The 15157-nt window shown below is 33.1% G+C and overlaps 1 protein-coding gene across 1 annotated transcript in view; it reads left to right on the top strand.

Annotated features, from left to right (window-relative positions):
- Nucleotides 1-15157, top strand: part of LOC106471573 (2-hydroxyacyl-CoA lyase 1-like) — a gene marked incomplete at its 5' end in the record, with an annotated part of 35352 nt that overhangs the window by 13041 nt on the left and 7154 nt on the right. The window contains 8 exons of the mRNA XM_013932176.2: nt 1133-1268; nt 2009-2114; nt 4266-4349; nt 6071-6172; nt 7553-7606; nt 9623-9723; nt 12667-12825; nt 14108-14218. Of these exons, the coding sequence (XP_013787630.2) occupies nt 1133-1268; nt 2009-2114; nt 4266-4349; nt 6071-6172; nt 7553-7606; nt 9623-9723; nt 12667-12825; nt 14108-14218 (853 nt within the window). The remainder of the gene's footprint in view (nt 1-1132; nt 1269-2008; nt 2115-4265; nt 4350-6070; nt 6173-7552; nt 7607-9622; nt 9724-12666; nt 12826-14107; nt 14219-15157) is intronic.

The following is a 15157-nucleotide window of genomic DNA, read 5'->3' as shown; positions in this document are numbered from 1 at the left end:
CTCATTATGGGAGCATAAAAAATGAATGCCTGGTTCATAGGGCATTCTTGCCCAATACTGGTTCATATTGCTATATTTACATATTTCAGCATAAAAATAAAGAGCAAGAAACGTAAATATATCATTTTTAGTGACATCTTGCCACCGGATACTATTTACAATTCCATTAGCTTGTGGATTAGTATAAAAGAAAGCCTTTGCTTTATCATTTATACAAAAAGTAATATGGTTTATAACTTCACTCATAATACACCTTCTGAAACACTCATGTTATCTGAAAAACCAGCTGTGGGGTTGATCCCACTGAAATTATGCACTAATGGTGGCTCCAGTTGAGGCCTAGCATCATCAAACACATTAGGAACACGTTTCCATCCTCCAGCTTAGCATCATCAAACACATGAGGAACACGTTTCCATCCTCCAGCCTAGCATCATCGAACACATGAGGAACACGTTTCCATCCTCCAGCCTAGCATCATCAAACACACGAGGAACACATTTCCATCCTCCAGTCTAGCATCATCAAACACATTAGGAACACGTTTCCATCCTCCAGCCATTTCATTCGGTTGAGGCAAGTCTTGAAATTGAAAATTGTCACTGCAATCTGAATAATCACTGCTATCAAACTCTATATCACTTTCATCTGATACATATTCACTACCACTGTCACTCATACCCTCATCACTTGACATTTTTTATATTATTTTACTCAAACAATTTGTAAATGTAAGCAAAATAAGATGTATTTATAGCTAGTTACCATTCAGTCAACACCTGCATGCAACTGACACCACCCTGTTATTACTTCAATCAGTTACGCATCAATTATTTTGTGAAAGTTTCTGATTGGTCAATAAAAATGACATCATTTAGATTGAAGAACATTACGAGACATTCAATAATGCTCTGATAAGCATAACAGAATATTTTTCCTTCTTAAAGATAAACTTAAGCATGATAACTCCAACAGTGGCGTCATTGCATGTATAATCAAGACTTCCCATGACGCCAACATTGGAGTCATTGTATCGAAGATATAAAGTCTTTGGATTTTTCATTGTTACAAATACTACTTTTAAATAGTACATTTCATCAGCTTCTATTGATAAAGAGAATATTTATTAAAGGAGCTGCATATAGTAGAGCAGAAGAGAAAATAAGGACCTTGGTGACAAGATGTAACCTACCCTTTCTCCCAACTCCCATGGGTAAAGGAGTTATTCCTGATAATCATCCAATGTGTGTGGCTTCTGCTCGATCAAGGTAACTTTTTTAACTAATGGTTTATGTTGTTGATTCGTGATAATCATCCAATGTGTGGCTTCTGTTTGTTAAAAGTAAGTTTGAAGTCATTGGTTTATGTTGTTGATTCCTGATACCCATCCACTATGTGTGGCTTCTGTTTGTTAAAAGTAAGTTTGAAGTCATTGGTTTATGTTGTTGATTCCTGATACCCATCCACTGTGTGTGGCTTCTATTTGTTAAAAGTAAGTTTTGAAGTCAGTGAAGTAAGTTTTGATTTTTTAATGTATCACATAGTACCATCTTATATTTAACAGCTGATTTTTTAATGTATCACATAGTACCATCTTATATTTAACAGCTGATTTTTTAGTGTATCACATAGTACCATTTTGTATTTAACAGCTGATTTTTAATGTATTACGTAGTACCATTTTTGTATTTAACAGCTGATTTTTTAGTGTATTACATAGTACCAACTTGTATTTAACAGCTGATTTTTTTAGTGTATTACATAGTACCATCTTGTATTTAACAGCTGATTTTTTAATGTATTACGTAGTACCATTTTTGTATTTAACAGCTGATTTTTAATGTATTACAGTAGTACCATTTTGTATTTAACAGCTGATTTTTTAGTGTATTACATAGTACCATCTTGTATTTAACAGTTGATTTCTAGTATATTACGTAGTACCATTTTGTGTTTAACAGTTGAGTTTTAGTGTATCACATAGTACCATTTCCGTTTTAATGTGCAGGGCTCTTCTGGAAGCAGATGTTATACTTTTACTTGGTGCAAGGCTAAATTGGATACTTCATTTTGGTAAACCTCCACGTTTCAGTCCATCTGTGAAGATTATACAGGTAAGTTATCTTTGTTGTCAGACAAATTGAAAGATGTATATAGTATTAGGTTTGTAATTAATAATGTTGTGACTATGTAACTGTTATAGCAGAACTTATAGACAAAACAGTGTAAAACATTTCAAGCATTAAATCTTTGTCAGTGTGTAAGTTATTCTTTTATGATTTTTAGTTGAGAAGTAGTTATTACTGCAGTTGGCAAACTAAGCTGTGAAGACAAATGTTTATTAAAATCAATCAAACTGGGCGTGGAACTTTCTGATTAAGAATAAAAAAACTTGGATGAAAGGAAGTGTTTTAAACAAGTATCTCGCAACAATGTTTCAACATAAAAATAAATCTAATTATATACATGAACTATATACTATTAGCTGCTATTTAGCCATGATATCAGAAAACACATAGGTTCAAGAAGTCTTAGTATAAAATGATAAAAACCCTATAACCAGGGCACTTTTGAAAGGTGGTAAACTGGGAATGGTGGAGTAACTGAATGGGTGATATATAAAGGGAGTTGAGTGATGTCGTACAGGTCACCTGGGCTTCTAGGAAGTGTTTTTGTATATCAGTGATCTTCAACTATTGGTTTGTTCTCAATAACCTGGAATCTGTGATCTCTAATTATTGGTTTGTTCTCTAGATAGAATCAGTGATCTTCGATCATTGGTTTGTTCTCTAGATCTTGGAATCAGTGATCTCCAATAATGGGTTTGTTCTCTAGATCCCGGAATCACTGATCTCCGATCATTGGTTTGTTCTCTAGATCTTGGAATCAGTGATCTCCAGTTATTGGTTTGTTCTCAAGATCCTGGAATCAGTGATCTCCGATCATTGGTTTGTTCTCTAGGTCTTGGAATCAGTGATCTCCAATAATGGGTTTGTTCTCTAGATCCCGGAATCAGTGATCTCCGATCATTGGTTTGTTCTCTAGATTTTGGAATTAGTGATCTCCAGTTATTGGTTTGTTCTCTAGATCCTGGTATCGGTGATCTCCAATAATGGGTTTGTTCTCTAGATCTTGGAATCAGTGATCTCCAATCATTGGTTTGTTCTCTAGATCTTGAAATCAGTGATCTTCGATCATTGGTTTGTTCTCTAGATCCTGGAATCAGTGATCTTCGATCATTGGTTTGTTCTCTAGATCCTGGAATCAGTGATCTCCAATAATGGGTTTGTTCTCTAGATCCCGGAATCAGTGATCTCCGATCATTGGTTTGTTCTCTAGATTTTGGAATTAGTGATCTCCAATTATTGGTTTGTTCTCTAGATCCTGGTATCGGTGATCTCCAATAATTGGTTTGTTCTCAAGATCTCGGAATCAGTGATCTCCGATCATTGGTTTGTTCTCTATATCCTGGAATCAGTGATCTCTAATAATGGGTTTGTTCTCTAGATCCTGGTATCGGTGATCTCCAATAATGGGTTTGTTCTCTAGATCTCGGAATCAGTGATCTCTGATCATTGGTTTGTTCTCTAGATCTTGGAATCAGTGATCTTCAATCATGGGTTTGTTCTCTAGATCCTGGTATCGGTGATCTCCAATAATGGGTTTGTTCTCTATATCCTGGAATCGGTGATCTCCAATCATGGGTTTGTTTTCTGTTAGGAAAATAATTTTTGTATATATTTTTTTCCTGTAGTGTGAATTTTCAATGTTTACCCTTCTTCTTTCAAATACTAACTATTTATTTATGATAATTTTCCATGCCTGCCTTTAGAAATTGATCTGCTTAACATTTCTTTTTCAGTCAATCTTCATAAGTCACCTTTATTTTACTTCAACAATACTTAAATATAGTTTTTCTTAACCATTTATAAAGGAAAACATCTCTAACACCTTTTTACGCAATGCTCTCCTTTCAAGCCGTGTTGCGACAGAAATGAGATACTGACAACAGTACATTAAAAAATATACCAAAACACCTCGTGGAAGCCCTGATTACCTTCATGACGTCATTCAACTCCCATTGTGTATCACTTATCCAGTTACACCACCATTCCCAGTTTACTCTCAAAGAAGTAAGGTCCTTCTTTCGAGGTGCTGGGGTTATAGGGTTTTCATTGAGCTATTATTTAGTGTAAGTCCACTTTGTTATAGAAATAAATTTTGATATTTTGTGCATAGTTTGTACTGATGTTTAGTGATTTTAGGTTGACCTCATGATGGAAGAACTGCATAACAATGTGCAAGCTGAAGTTGCTTTAGCAGGAGATGTGGAAGCTGTCACTAGTCAGGTACATGAAGCCTTTACAGTCTGATTCTTGGTGGCAGGTTTCTCAAAGTACGTGTGTAGTATGTTTCTGACTTGTGATTCGCACATTTTCACTTTGTAAGTACGGTGTATAATATCTGATCAATTAATGTTTCTAATTTGAGTCGGTACTCCAAAATACCTTAATTTTTACTTGATACGGTATCTAGTATGTTTTAAATAAATAGTTGTTGCTGTTTATTTTTATCACGTAAAGGAAACGTTATAGGACAGTTTGCTCTAGCATATCTTTCTAGTCATGTAAGTTTACAGACTTACGATTCTTTAGTCTGGAGTTCGATTCCCTGTAGTGAACAGAGTGCTAAAACAACAACAACTTTAACAGAACTTTCCGATGGTTCAGCAGTATTCTTGAGGGCTTATAATGCTAAAAATTGTGGTTTGATACCCATTGTTGTTAAAGCAAAGATAACCCATTGTGTAGCTTTGTGCTTAAAAAAAGAAACAACATTTTTGTTAGAACTGCAGTTTTTTTCATCACATAACTGACGAGAGCGTAACTTGAAAGCTGAGAAACCACTTTTATTCTGAATAGTCTTATTATCTCAAAGAGTCTCATGAACAGATATTCTTGCAAAAATAGTTATGGCTAGGAATCTATAAATGCTAACAAAACTGGGTATTTTAAGGCTCGTTGAAACTGTTGAACACTGCTTTTAAACATGGTTTATAATAACTGTTTAGTGTTTGGAAAAACTGGTATTATAACAGTGTCAAAAAGTAGGGCCATTATGATAAAGTTTTAACTTTAGTTCAGCTTATATCACTAAAGCATAAAATTAGTCTGTTTGTCTATTATACATGTTATGTGATGTTTATCTGTTAAGGCTGATTTTATGTTTTTAAGCCTTATCACTAAACCTCAGTAACATGTTCACATGTAAAGGCAGAATTAAGTAACACAATATAATTCTTGAAGGCAACAAATAGTAAAGACCAAATACTTGATTTAAACTCATCTGGACTGTGGGAAAGGAGATTACAAATATGTATGTGTATTGAGAAGTTGAATGATAGTTTTGAAATAGTTGAATATACGTTAATTTTTTACATTTTCTCTTATCTTCTTCAGTTCAAACATATGACACCTGAAAGTGTCAAACCTTGTTTCCATATAAACTTGTGAAAGTGTTGAACCATGTTTCCATATAAACTTGTGAAAGTGTCGAACCTTGTTTTCATATAAACTTGTGAAAGTGTCGAACCTTGTTTCCATATAAACTTGAAAGTGTCGAACCTTGTTTTTTCATATAAACTTGTGAAAGTGTCAAACCTTGTTTCCATATAAACTTGTGAAAGTGTCAAACCTTGTTTCCATATAAACTTGTTAATTGTTAGGGATAAGTATACTTGATATTTAATTGTTAGGGATAAGTATACTTGATATTTAATTGTTAGGGATAAGTATACTTGATATTTAATTGTTAGGGGATAAGTATACTTGATATTTAATTGTTAGGGATAAGTATACTTGATATTTAATTGTTAGGAATAAGTATACTTGATATTTAATTGTTAGGAATAAGTATATTTGATATTTAATTGTTAGGGATAAGTATACTTGATATTTAATTGTTAGGGATAAGTATACTTGATATTTAATTGTTAGGAATAAGTATATTTGATATTTAATTGTTAGGGTTAAGTATACTTGATATTTTGTAAAAGTTTTTCTTCTATTAGCTACTTCAAGAGCTTGATAACTGCAACTGGAGCTTTCCTGCTACTGCTCCCTGGTGGGAAAGGTTAAAGACAAAAATAGAAGAGAATGCTAAAGTAGTTCAGGTTAGTTAATAAACTCTTACACATTTTTAGTGATTTTACTAATAAGGAATTACGTTGATTTTGAAACAATTTAGAGTGAGCACGTTTCTAATAAGATGGATTTGTTATGTGAGAAAATATTTTTGTAAAAATTTGATGAGAAAATTAACTAACCGCCCGAAAAAAACTATTTGTAACATATTTAATATTCAAAAAACATTTCAGGATATGCATCTACTATCAACAGCGATCTTTAATTATATCAAAGATGATATTAGTGTATGCTTAACTGTGAAAAATTGTTATTTCTACTGTGTTTGTTCTCTTTAATATTATTCCATAATCGTATCTACTGAAACAAGTGTATTACAGTGAAGTATAAAATGATATTATTACAGATTGTCGATTATCGGAAATGTACGGCTGTCAAATTGATATTATTACAGATTGTCGATTATCGGAAATGTACGGCTGTCAAATTGATATTATTACAGATTGTCGATTATCGGAAATGTACGGCTGTCAAATTGATATTATTACAGATTGTCGATTATCGGAAATGTACGACTGTCAAATTGATATTATTACAGATTGTCGATTATCGGAAATGTACGGCTGTCAGATTGATATTATTACAGATTGTCGATTATCGGAAATGTACGGCTGTCAAATTGATATTATTACAGATTGTCGATTATCGGAAATGTACGGCTGTCAAATTGATATTATTACAGATTGTCGATTATCGGAAATGTACGGCTGTCAGATTGATATTATTACAGATTGTCGATTATCGGAAATGTATGGCTGTCAACTTTTAGGAATCTGTTTAAGCGAGATTTTTGCAGAAGGCAACTAAATTTCAGCATGCAGTAAAGTGCTGTGAGCACTGATGACAGTCACCTTCTAGATGAGGGTGGAGGTATGGGGGACATACCCCCAAGTTTTTATTCAGCAAAGCAAAATGGTGCTGTTCATAAGTCGGTTTCATGCTGGAATTTTGACTGGATACATTATTATAGACGTTCTAGAAAGCTGCTCATTTGAGTAAAATGTGACTTGTTTTTTTTACTAACTGCACGTGAGCTTGGGAACAGTACCAAATATGTTTGTCTCGTGCTCAACAGGTGAGTATTAGTAGCATTCACCAATTAAACCTGGAAATATTAGATGTGCTATCGATCATTTCCGTGATCTTCCTGTTCATGATTAAGATTTCTATTTAATGATTCAATAACATAAGTTATGGCCTAAAATTACGTTGATTTATATTCCTAATGCAAAAGTATTTTTTTGCACAACCTAAATAATTATTGACAATAACCACATGTAATACTGATTTTGTTTTTGTAAAGGTTAAAAAATCCTCAGTTTTTTATAATGTAGTTTTGTTGTTTTCAGAAAATGATATCGGACAACTCTCTCCCTCTGAACTACTATATTGTTCTTCATAAGGTAAAAATGAATTATTTTGGAGTTTTTTGAGATTATTATAAAATAATATGTAAATTTTTTTTATTAGCATGCATAAAATTTTACAAAATATAATGCTAAAATCTTTTATTTCAAGTTTTTTGTACATTTTACCACAGGTGTAAAAATTAAACTAATATTGTGACTGCCCTCTGTATTTTTATCATGTGAACTACTTAATTAACTGTAGTGAGACATTTTATTAATTTACTATAAAAATAAGTCTTTATAAATGTTGATATAATTCGAAACAAATTTGATTTTTTATATTTAAAACATGAATGAAAGTATAAAATTTTGGACATTCAAATGTTTCCATAATTTTAATTATTTAATGAACACATTGTGGTTTATATTTCCTGTAGAATAGGTTTAATTATTTTTACATCATGGATGAAATAACTCTATAAAGTTCCTTTATAATTGAAATACCATTTATTAAAAATCCTGTGTTGCATTATTAATAAGTTCTCAACTTGTATGGACAAAGTCAAAAACAATTTAATAAGTCACTTGTTTTATACTTATTTTGTTTAGCATAAGACTTAGACTAGCAAATAAGCTTCAACTAGGGTTTATAACCCTACAGTTTGACATTAGATCCTCATGTAAGTTACAGTGAAGAAAGTTCATTATTTACGTTTGTGCTTAAACCGACAGACCGACTGTGAAAATATATTAATTATATTGTGTATATTCTTGTCTTTATCATTTAAAAATACATGTTTATATTCATCAAAAGATTGATTTGAAAGAAAAATCTTAACGCAGTAACACTCATATAAGGAAATCGTTTAACTAAGGTCAAATGTACTTGCCATAGAAGAAAAACTGGTGAATAAAAAGTTGAAATCCTTGACCATTCTCTTACAGTTTGAATATTTGTTCTCTGCTTCTGGTTATTAACTTGTGAAAGGTGTATTTCCAAATCTCACCATTTGAAATAAAGAAACTACTTTAAATAGATTTTTAATAAAAACCAAAGATATGTCTTTATTTTGAGGTTATTTCATCATAACTTAGAACACATGAATATGGTGTTTGTATTCAGTCAGTTATTTTCTTCTTTGATAACGTGTTGATTTGTGTAACTATATTTATTGCTCTCTTATTTCACTAAGTTAAACCTAACATTACATGAGTTTTCTAGGAACCACACTTGTTGAGTTATTCATGTGCCAGGATATCCTGAAGTTAAACATAATTAGGTTAGGACTGTCATATAAATAATTAGATTGAACTTAACCAATGATTTCAGATATTTTCTCGTATCATTGCTAATGTTCCCTCTTTTGTAGTGCCTTAACTTATATTTCAAGAAATGAATTATGTACACGTTTTCAGCTTAGTAGGAAACAATCGTTGAGTTCAGAATTACAAGTACAAGTTTCAAATCTGTACTTACATTATGTATGTATGTATGTGTCTAATAGAATGTTGAACATTCATTATTATGAACAGTTTATCACTAGGTGGTCAGTTGAGAGAAACAAATTATTTAAGTTTTCTGCATACTTTAAGTAACTTTAAACTACATCTGTTCATTATAAAAACAGTTAATTTTAACCGTTAAGTCTGGTTGACATTTGACTTTAGAATTTTAAAGGCCATCCATCCATGATCTTTGAATCGTTAGTCTGTGTCGTTACCTCCAGTTCGTCCAACATCTTTGAAATTCTATCAAGTCTCAGAAACAGGCTTTGTATGTAGTTGTTTTTTTTGTAAGCCTAATAAACGTACTCTTTTTTTCAAGAAGAGTGGTGAAATAACAAAGTTAATGGTGTATTGAACAAATATATTTACTTTCATGAAACAAGTTGTAAAAATTTTAAAACTAGTGATACATCTTTCAAATTTCAGGAGAAAAGACAAGGTTTGCTGCCTTCTTTTTGGCATATGAATATACTTGACTATTATTTTATACTCATTCAAAGTGTATGTGCTTGTATGGGAAGGGATTTCAAACATCACATTGTTATTTTTTTATATTTTCTCCAGATAAATGAACTTATTCCAAAAGATGCTGTGATCATAAATGAAGGATCAAATACTATGGACATTGGAAGAACTATGCTAGCAAATTACCTTCCCCGACACAGGTAGAATTTTCTTTGTCACACAATCAAATGGGACATAAATATTTTAATTCTCTAATTTATGGCAGGATGTATTACATTCATCTTGCACAACAATGCTTCACATATGTCCAAACACCCTTGTTGAAGGACAATGCCTCACATATATATGTGAGGCATTGTCCTTCAACAAGGGTGTTTGGACGTCCAAACATCATTCTTGAAGGTCAATGCCTCTCATATGTCCAAACACCCTTGTTGAAGAACAATGCCTCACATATGTCCAAACATCATTCTTGAAGGTTAATGCCTCTCATATGTCCAAACATCATCCTTGAAGGACAATGCCTCATATATGTTTGAAAATAGATTTAATAATTCAAAATAATTTATTCTTATGTTAAATAAAATTTTATATGTAGATTACTTGTTTCTGTAAAAAAAAAAATATTTATAAGAACTTAGCAATACTAACTATTATCTGATACTGTAAAAAAAATATGTAAATTGAATATCTAGTTCAGAAGTTTGGAATATTAATTTACTGTCTTTTTATGGTATTGTGCTTTTGTAAATAATGTTAAAAATTGTTTTATTACAAGTTACAGCTTTTACAGGAAAGTTATTTTGTAGAACAGGTATGATATTTTAATCACTGGTGTGATCATTTACAAGTACTTGCCTTCAAGTAACTTGTAATAAAATATTACTTAATCAGTAAGTATACTCAAAATGAAACTATTAACGTTAAAAATTGATTAAGAATATAAATGTATCAGTTTGTTTTTATTAGAGCTTTATCATAGAGAATTTTAATGATTAAAACTATATGTTTAGAAAGCTGAAGACAGTTTGTTTTTATTAGAGCTTTATCATAGAGAATTTTAATGATTAAAACTAGAATGTTTAGAAAGCTGAAGATAGGTCATCATAAAATGTGTGCTAGTTTTCTGGAGGTGTACAAGATAATAAATCTGTGTTGAGCTTTAGTTCACTCTGATATCAAGGTTGGGTTTGTTCAGTCTGATGTTAAAAGTTAAGAGGGAATCTGGGGTTCATTCAGTCTGATGTTAAAAGTCTGATTGAAGTTTTTAAGATTGTTAAGGGAGTTGATAGTGTTGATGCGTAATATTTTTTATATTTAACGGTGAGAATGGTAAGACTAGAGGAACCAAATATAAAATTTGGTAAGAAAGAAATCATCTTTGGACAGCTTTATTTTTCTAACAGGGTGGTTGGCCTCTGGAATGGGTGGACTTAAGTTGTGGTGGATGCATTTAGTTTAAGGGAAAGCTTCATAAATATTTGAATGATAAGGGCTGGTTTTGAGATGTTTTTTTTTTAAATGTTTAGTTTGATTTAGTGGTTATATTGAGGAAGAGTTCTATCTGATGTTTAGTTTTAGTTCAACTTGATGTTAAAGCTCCAGTTCAGTCTGATGTTGAACCTTAGTTCAATCTGATGTTGAGACTTAGTTCAATCTGCTATTGAGTTGTAGTTAATCTGATGTTGAATTTTAGTTAATCTGATGTTGAGATTTAGTTCAATCTGCTATTGAGTTGTAGTTAATCTGATGTTGAATTTTAGTTAATCTGATGTTGAATTTTAGTTAATCTGATGTTGAATTTTAGTTAATCTGATGTTGAGATTTAGTTCAATCTGATGTTGAGTTTTAGTTAATCTGATGTTGAGATTTAGTTCAATCTAATATTGAATTTTAGTTAATCTGATATTGAGTCTTAGTTAATCTGATTTTGAGCTTTAGTTCAATGTGATGTTAAGGTTGAGTTTCTATATGATGTTGAGATTTAGTTCAGTATGATGTTAAGGTTCAATTTCAATTTGATGTTGAGCTGTAGCTCAATCTAAGCTCTATACTTGTTCCCTGTTTTTGTAATTGTCACTACAAAACTTGCATAATTAAAGAGATGTTTATGTAACTGTTTAGATCTGCCTTTCTAGGTACACAGTGGAAACAGTTCATTCATCTTTTCACTGGTCGAGTACTGAGTTTATGTTATGGTTTGCCATCTCGAAGTTAAAAACATCTCAGAATGAGCTTTACTTAACAGTTCAGTGTTGTTTTCAGGCCATATATTTTATACACATCAAGAACAATGTGTCACACTAAAGTTAGAAGAAAGAAGTAAGTGACGTTAATCATCATGATATTTACTGCAATGTTTTTCTCCTCCACAAAATTACAAATTTCAGCAACAAATGAACACAAAGCTAAGCCTAACATTCAAGTTTTCACTTGTCAATGAGTTAAACCAGTTTTGGGGAATTCTTCCCTTTGTGAGTCACCCTGAACAAGGACAGGATGTAAAACAGAACTTGGTTTTGTGAAGTGTGGGTAGTACTTGAGTTGACTTGTGTTCACCTATCTTTCTAAAGGATTTTAAGAATATGTAGGGTTAATGCTACTAATTTATTATAAATTATGCAGGAGACAAGCTATTTAAGTTTCTTCTTCTCAATTCCAAAATTGCAACTTTCGGTGAGACGAAAATGTGATAGCCCAACTGTTATTCCGTTAGCCACTTGTCACTAAGTTAGACTGAGTAAAAGACAATTCGCATAACTACGGATCACCTTTACACAGGCCCATCCTTGTTTTTCAAGTTGCCCTTATCCGGGTGTGATGAGGGGTAGAAATCTGTGAAGTTTGTCTAGTTCAGTGACAAGTGGAGAATCAAAACGTAGACTGGGCTTTACAATTCTTTCTCCCTGCATTTAATAATTTAGGTGGTAAAAGAAACAAATACATTGTCAGCTTCTCAGCTGAGTAATGTAGAAGAAAACATAGTATCATCAATTTTACACAATCCTTCACTACCTATACGAATAGAGGTTTACCATTGTGAAAAGGCTAAACAAAACAATAGATATATATTTATTTCTTGCATTATATATTTAGCTTATATGTTTCATGGTTAGACTACGCTTTTTACTGTGTTCCCGCAGATTGGATGCTGGTACATTTGGTACAATGGGTATTGGGTGTGGATTTGCTATTTCAGCAGCTCTGTGGTGTCAGGATACAGCACCAACTAAACGTGTAGTGTGTATACAAGGGGACAGTGCTTTTGGTTTTTCAGCATTTGAAATGGAAACAGTCATCAGGTGAGTAACTATGATGAAATTTTTCGTAATTAATTAGGTTGCTTAATATAGTCTGCCATAATATATATTTTTGTTTATAGCCATTAACATGTCTGATATGTCTCTTGGCATTTTTTATGTTAAAATACAGCAGATTTAAACCACTTTTATAATAAACTGATATATCAAATCCTTACTACTTCTGGGTGTCAGTTACAAAACCCTGCTTCTCTGTTGGGGTGCATCTCTAACAGACTGCGTGACTTTATGCGTGTGAGCTTCTGAGGGGCATTCACTCCACATCGTCGTACTCGAACTTCTTACAGTTGTTTGAACATGTTCCTCTCCCTTTCTTCCAGCAATTCCACAGTTTTTTTTCATATGTTAACGATCAGGGGGGTATCTGTTGCAAGACTCTGCTTCTGAATCCCTGGGCCTGCTATTTGTGCTCATTCCCATCGAGTACATCTCTTAACTTACATGTGCCGGATATTCTGATCCTGGTAACAGACTACTGCTCTTGGCTGGACAGTATTCTAATCTCTGTGTGGTCTTAGGTTTTTTGTTGCTCTCAGTTATGCATGCCCCTCCTCAATCCCTTTGCTATTCCTCTCTGCACCACAGTTCCACTCTTCTGATCCACAGTTTCTCATCCTTTGGCTCCAGAGTTCAATGATCCCAGCTGGGTCTGATACCCTTCCGATCCACAGTTTCTCATCCTTTGGCTCCAGTGCCAAAGGATGAGAAACTGTGGATCGGAACAGTATCAGACCCTGCTGCGATCACTGAACTCTGGGCCAAAGGATGAGAAACTGTGGATCGGAACAGTATCAGACCCTGCTGCTATCATTGAACTCTGGAGCCAAAGGATGAGAAACTGTGGATCGGAAGGGTATCAGACCCTGCTGCAATCATTGAACTCTGGAGCCAAAGGATGAGAAACTGTGGATCGGAAGGGTATCAGACCCTGCTGCGATCATTGAACTCTGGAGCCAAAGGATGAGAAACTGTGGATCGGAAGAGTATCAGACCCTGCTGCGATCATTGAACCCAGAGTTCAGTGATCGCAGCAGGGTCTGATACTCTCCCGATCCACAGTTTCTCATCCTTTGGCTCCAGAGTTCAATGATCGCAGCAGTTTTTAATACCCATATCAGCCATCTCTAGTATGTATATATATTTAGTTATATAATACATTATGGTAGTACAGGTGTTAGTTGTATGTAGAAGATAACAATTCCTTTTGTGTGTACCAATTCCTTTGTTGAATTCTGTATAAACCAACAATGTTTCTGTTTCACAGGTATAAACTCCCGGTAATAGTGATTATTCTGAACAACAATGGAATATTTAGTGGCGTAGACAAAGAGACTTGGGACGAGTTGAACAATAATGAAACCCACCTTGGACTAAGGTTTGTTATCCGTGTCTTTCAGTCTGCATTTACTTATATATTTTAGGCAATTTTGTAATGTTCACTAGTTTTATATTTATGTAATCAATAATATATAAAAAAATTGTAGTTTTTAAGTCAATAAATCTCTTTGTTTAAATTGAATTGTTATTATTTAGCAATGATGGCTTAGTATTTGAATTTCAGTCATTGTTAACAATGTGAGTACCCACCTGACTGAATGTAATCCAGTCATTGTAAGATGTTGTTCATGTACAAAACCATTGTTAACAGTGAAGGTACCTTGAATGACTGAATGTAATCCAGTCATTGTAAGATGTTCAGGTACAAAACCATTGTTAACAGTGAAGGTACCTTGAATGACTGAATGTAATCCAGTCATTGTAGGATGCTGATCATGTACAAAACCATTGTTAACAGTGAAGGTACCTTGAATGACTAAATGTAATCCAGTCATTGTAGGATGTTGTTCATGGATAAAACCATTGTTAACAGTTAGGGTACCTTGAATGACTGAATGTAATCCAGTCATTGTAGGATGTTGTCCATGGATAAAACCATTGTTAACAGTTAGGGTACCTTGAATGACTGAATGTAATCCAGTCATTGTAGGATGCTGATCATGGACAAAACCATTGTTAACAGTGAAGGTACCTTGAATGACTGAATGTAATCCAGTCATTGTAGGATGTTGTTCATGGATAAAACCATTGTTAACAGTTAGGGTACCTTGAGTGACTGAATGTAATCCAGTCATTGTAGGATGTTGTTCATGGATAAAACCATTGTTAACAGTTAGGGTACCTTGAATGAATGAATGTAATCCAGTCATTGTCGGATGCTGATCATGGACAAAACCATTGTTAACATTGAGGATACCCACCTGACTGAATGTAATCAAGTCATTGTAGGATGTTGTTCATGGATAAAACCATTGTT

The sequence above is a fragment of the Limulus polyphemus genome, unplaced genomic scaffold, assembly GCF_000517525.1.
Source record: "Limulus polyphemus unplaced genomic scaffold, Limulus_polyphemus-2.1.2 Scaffold4707, whole genome shotgun sequence".
Lineage (NCBI taxonomy): Eukaryota > Metazoa > Arthropoda > Merostomata > Xiphosura > Limulidae > Limulus > Limulus polyphemus.
Note: the sequence above shows the minus strand (reverse complement) of the source record. Positions and strands in the feature narration are given on the sequence as shown.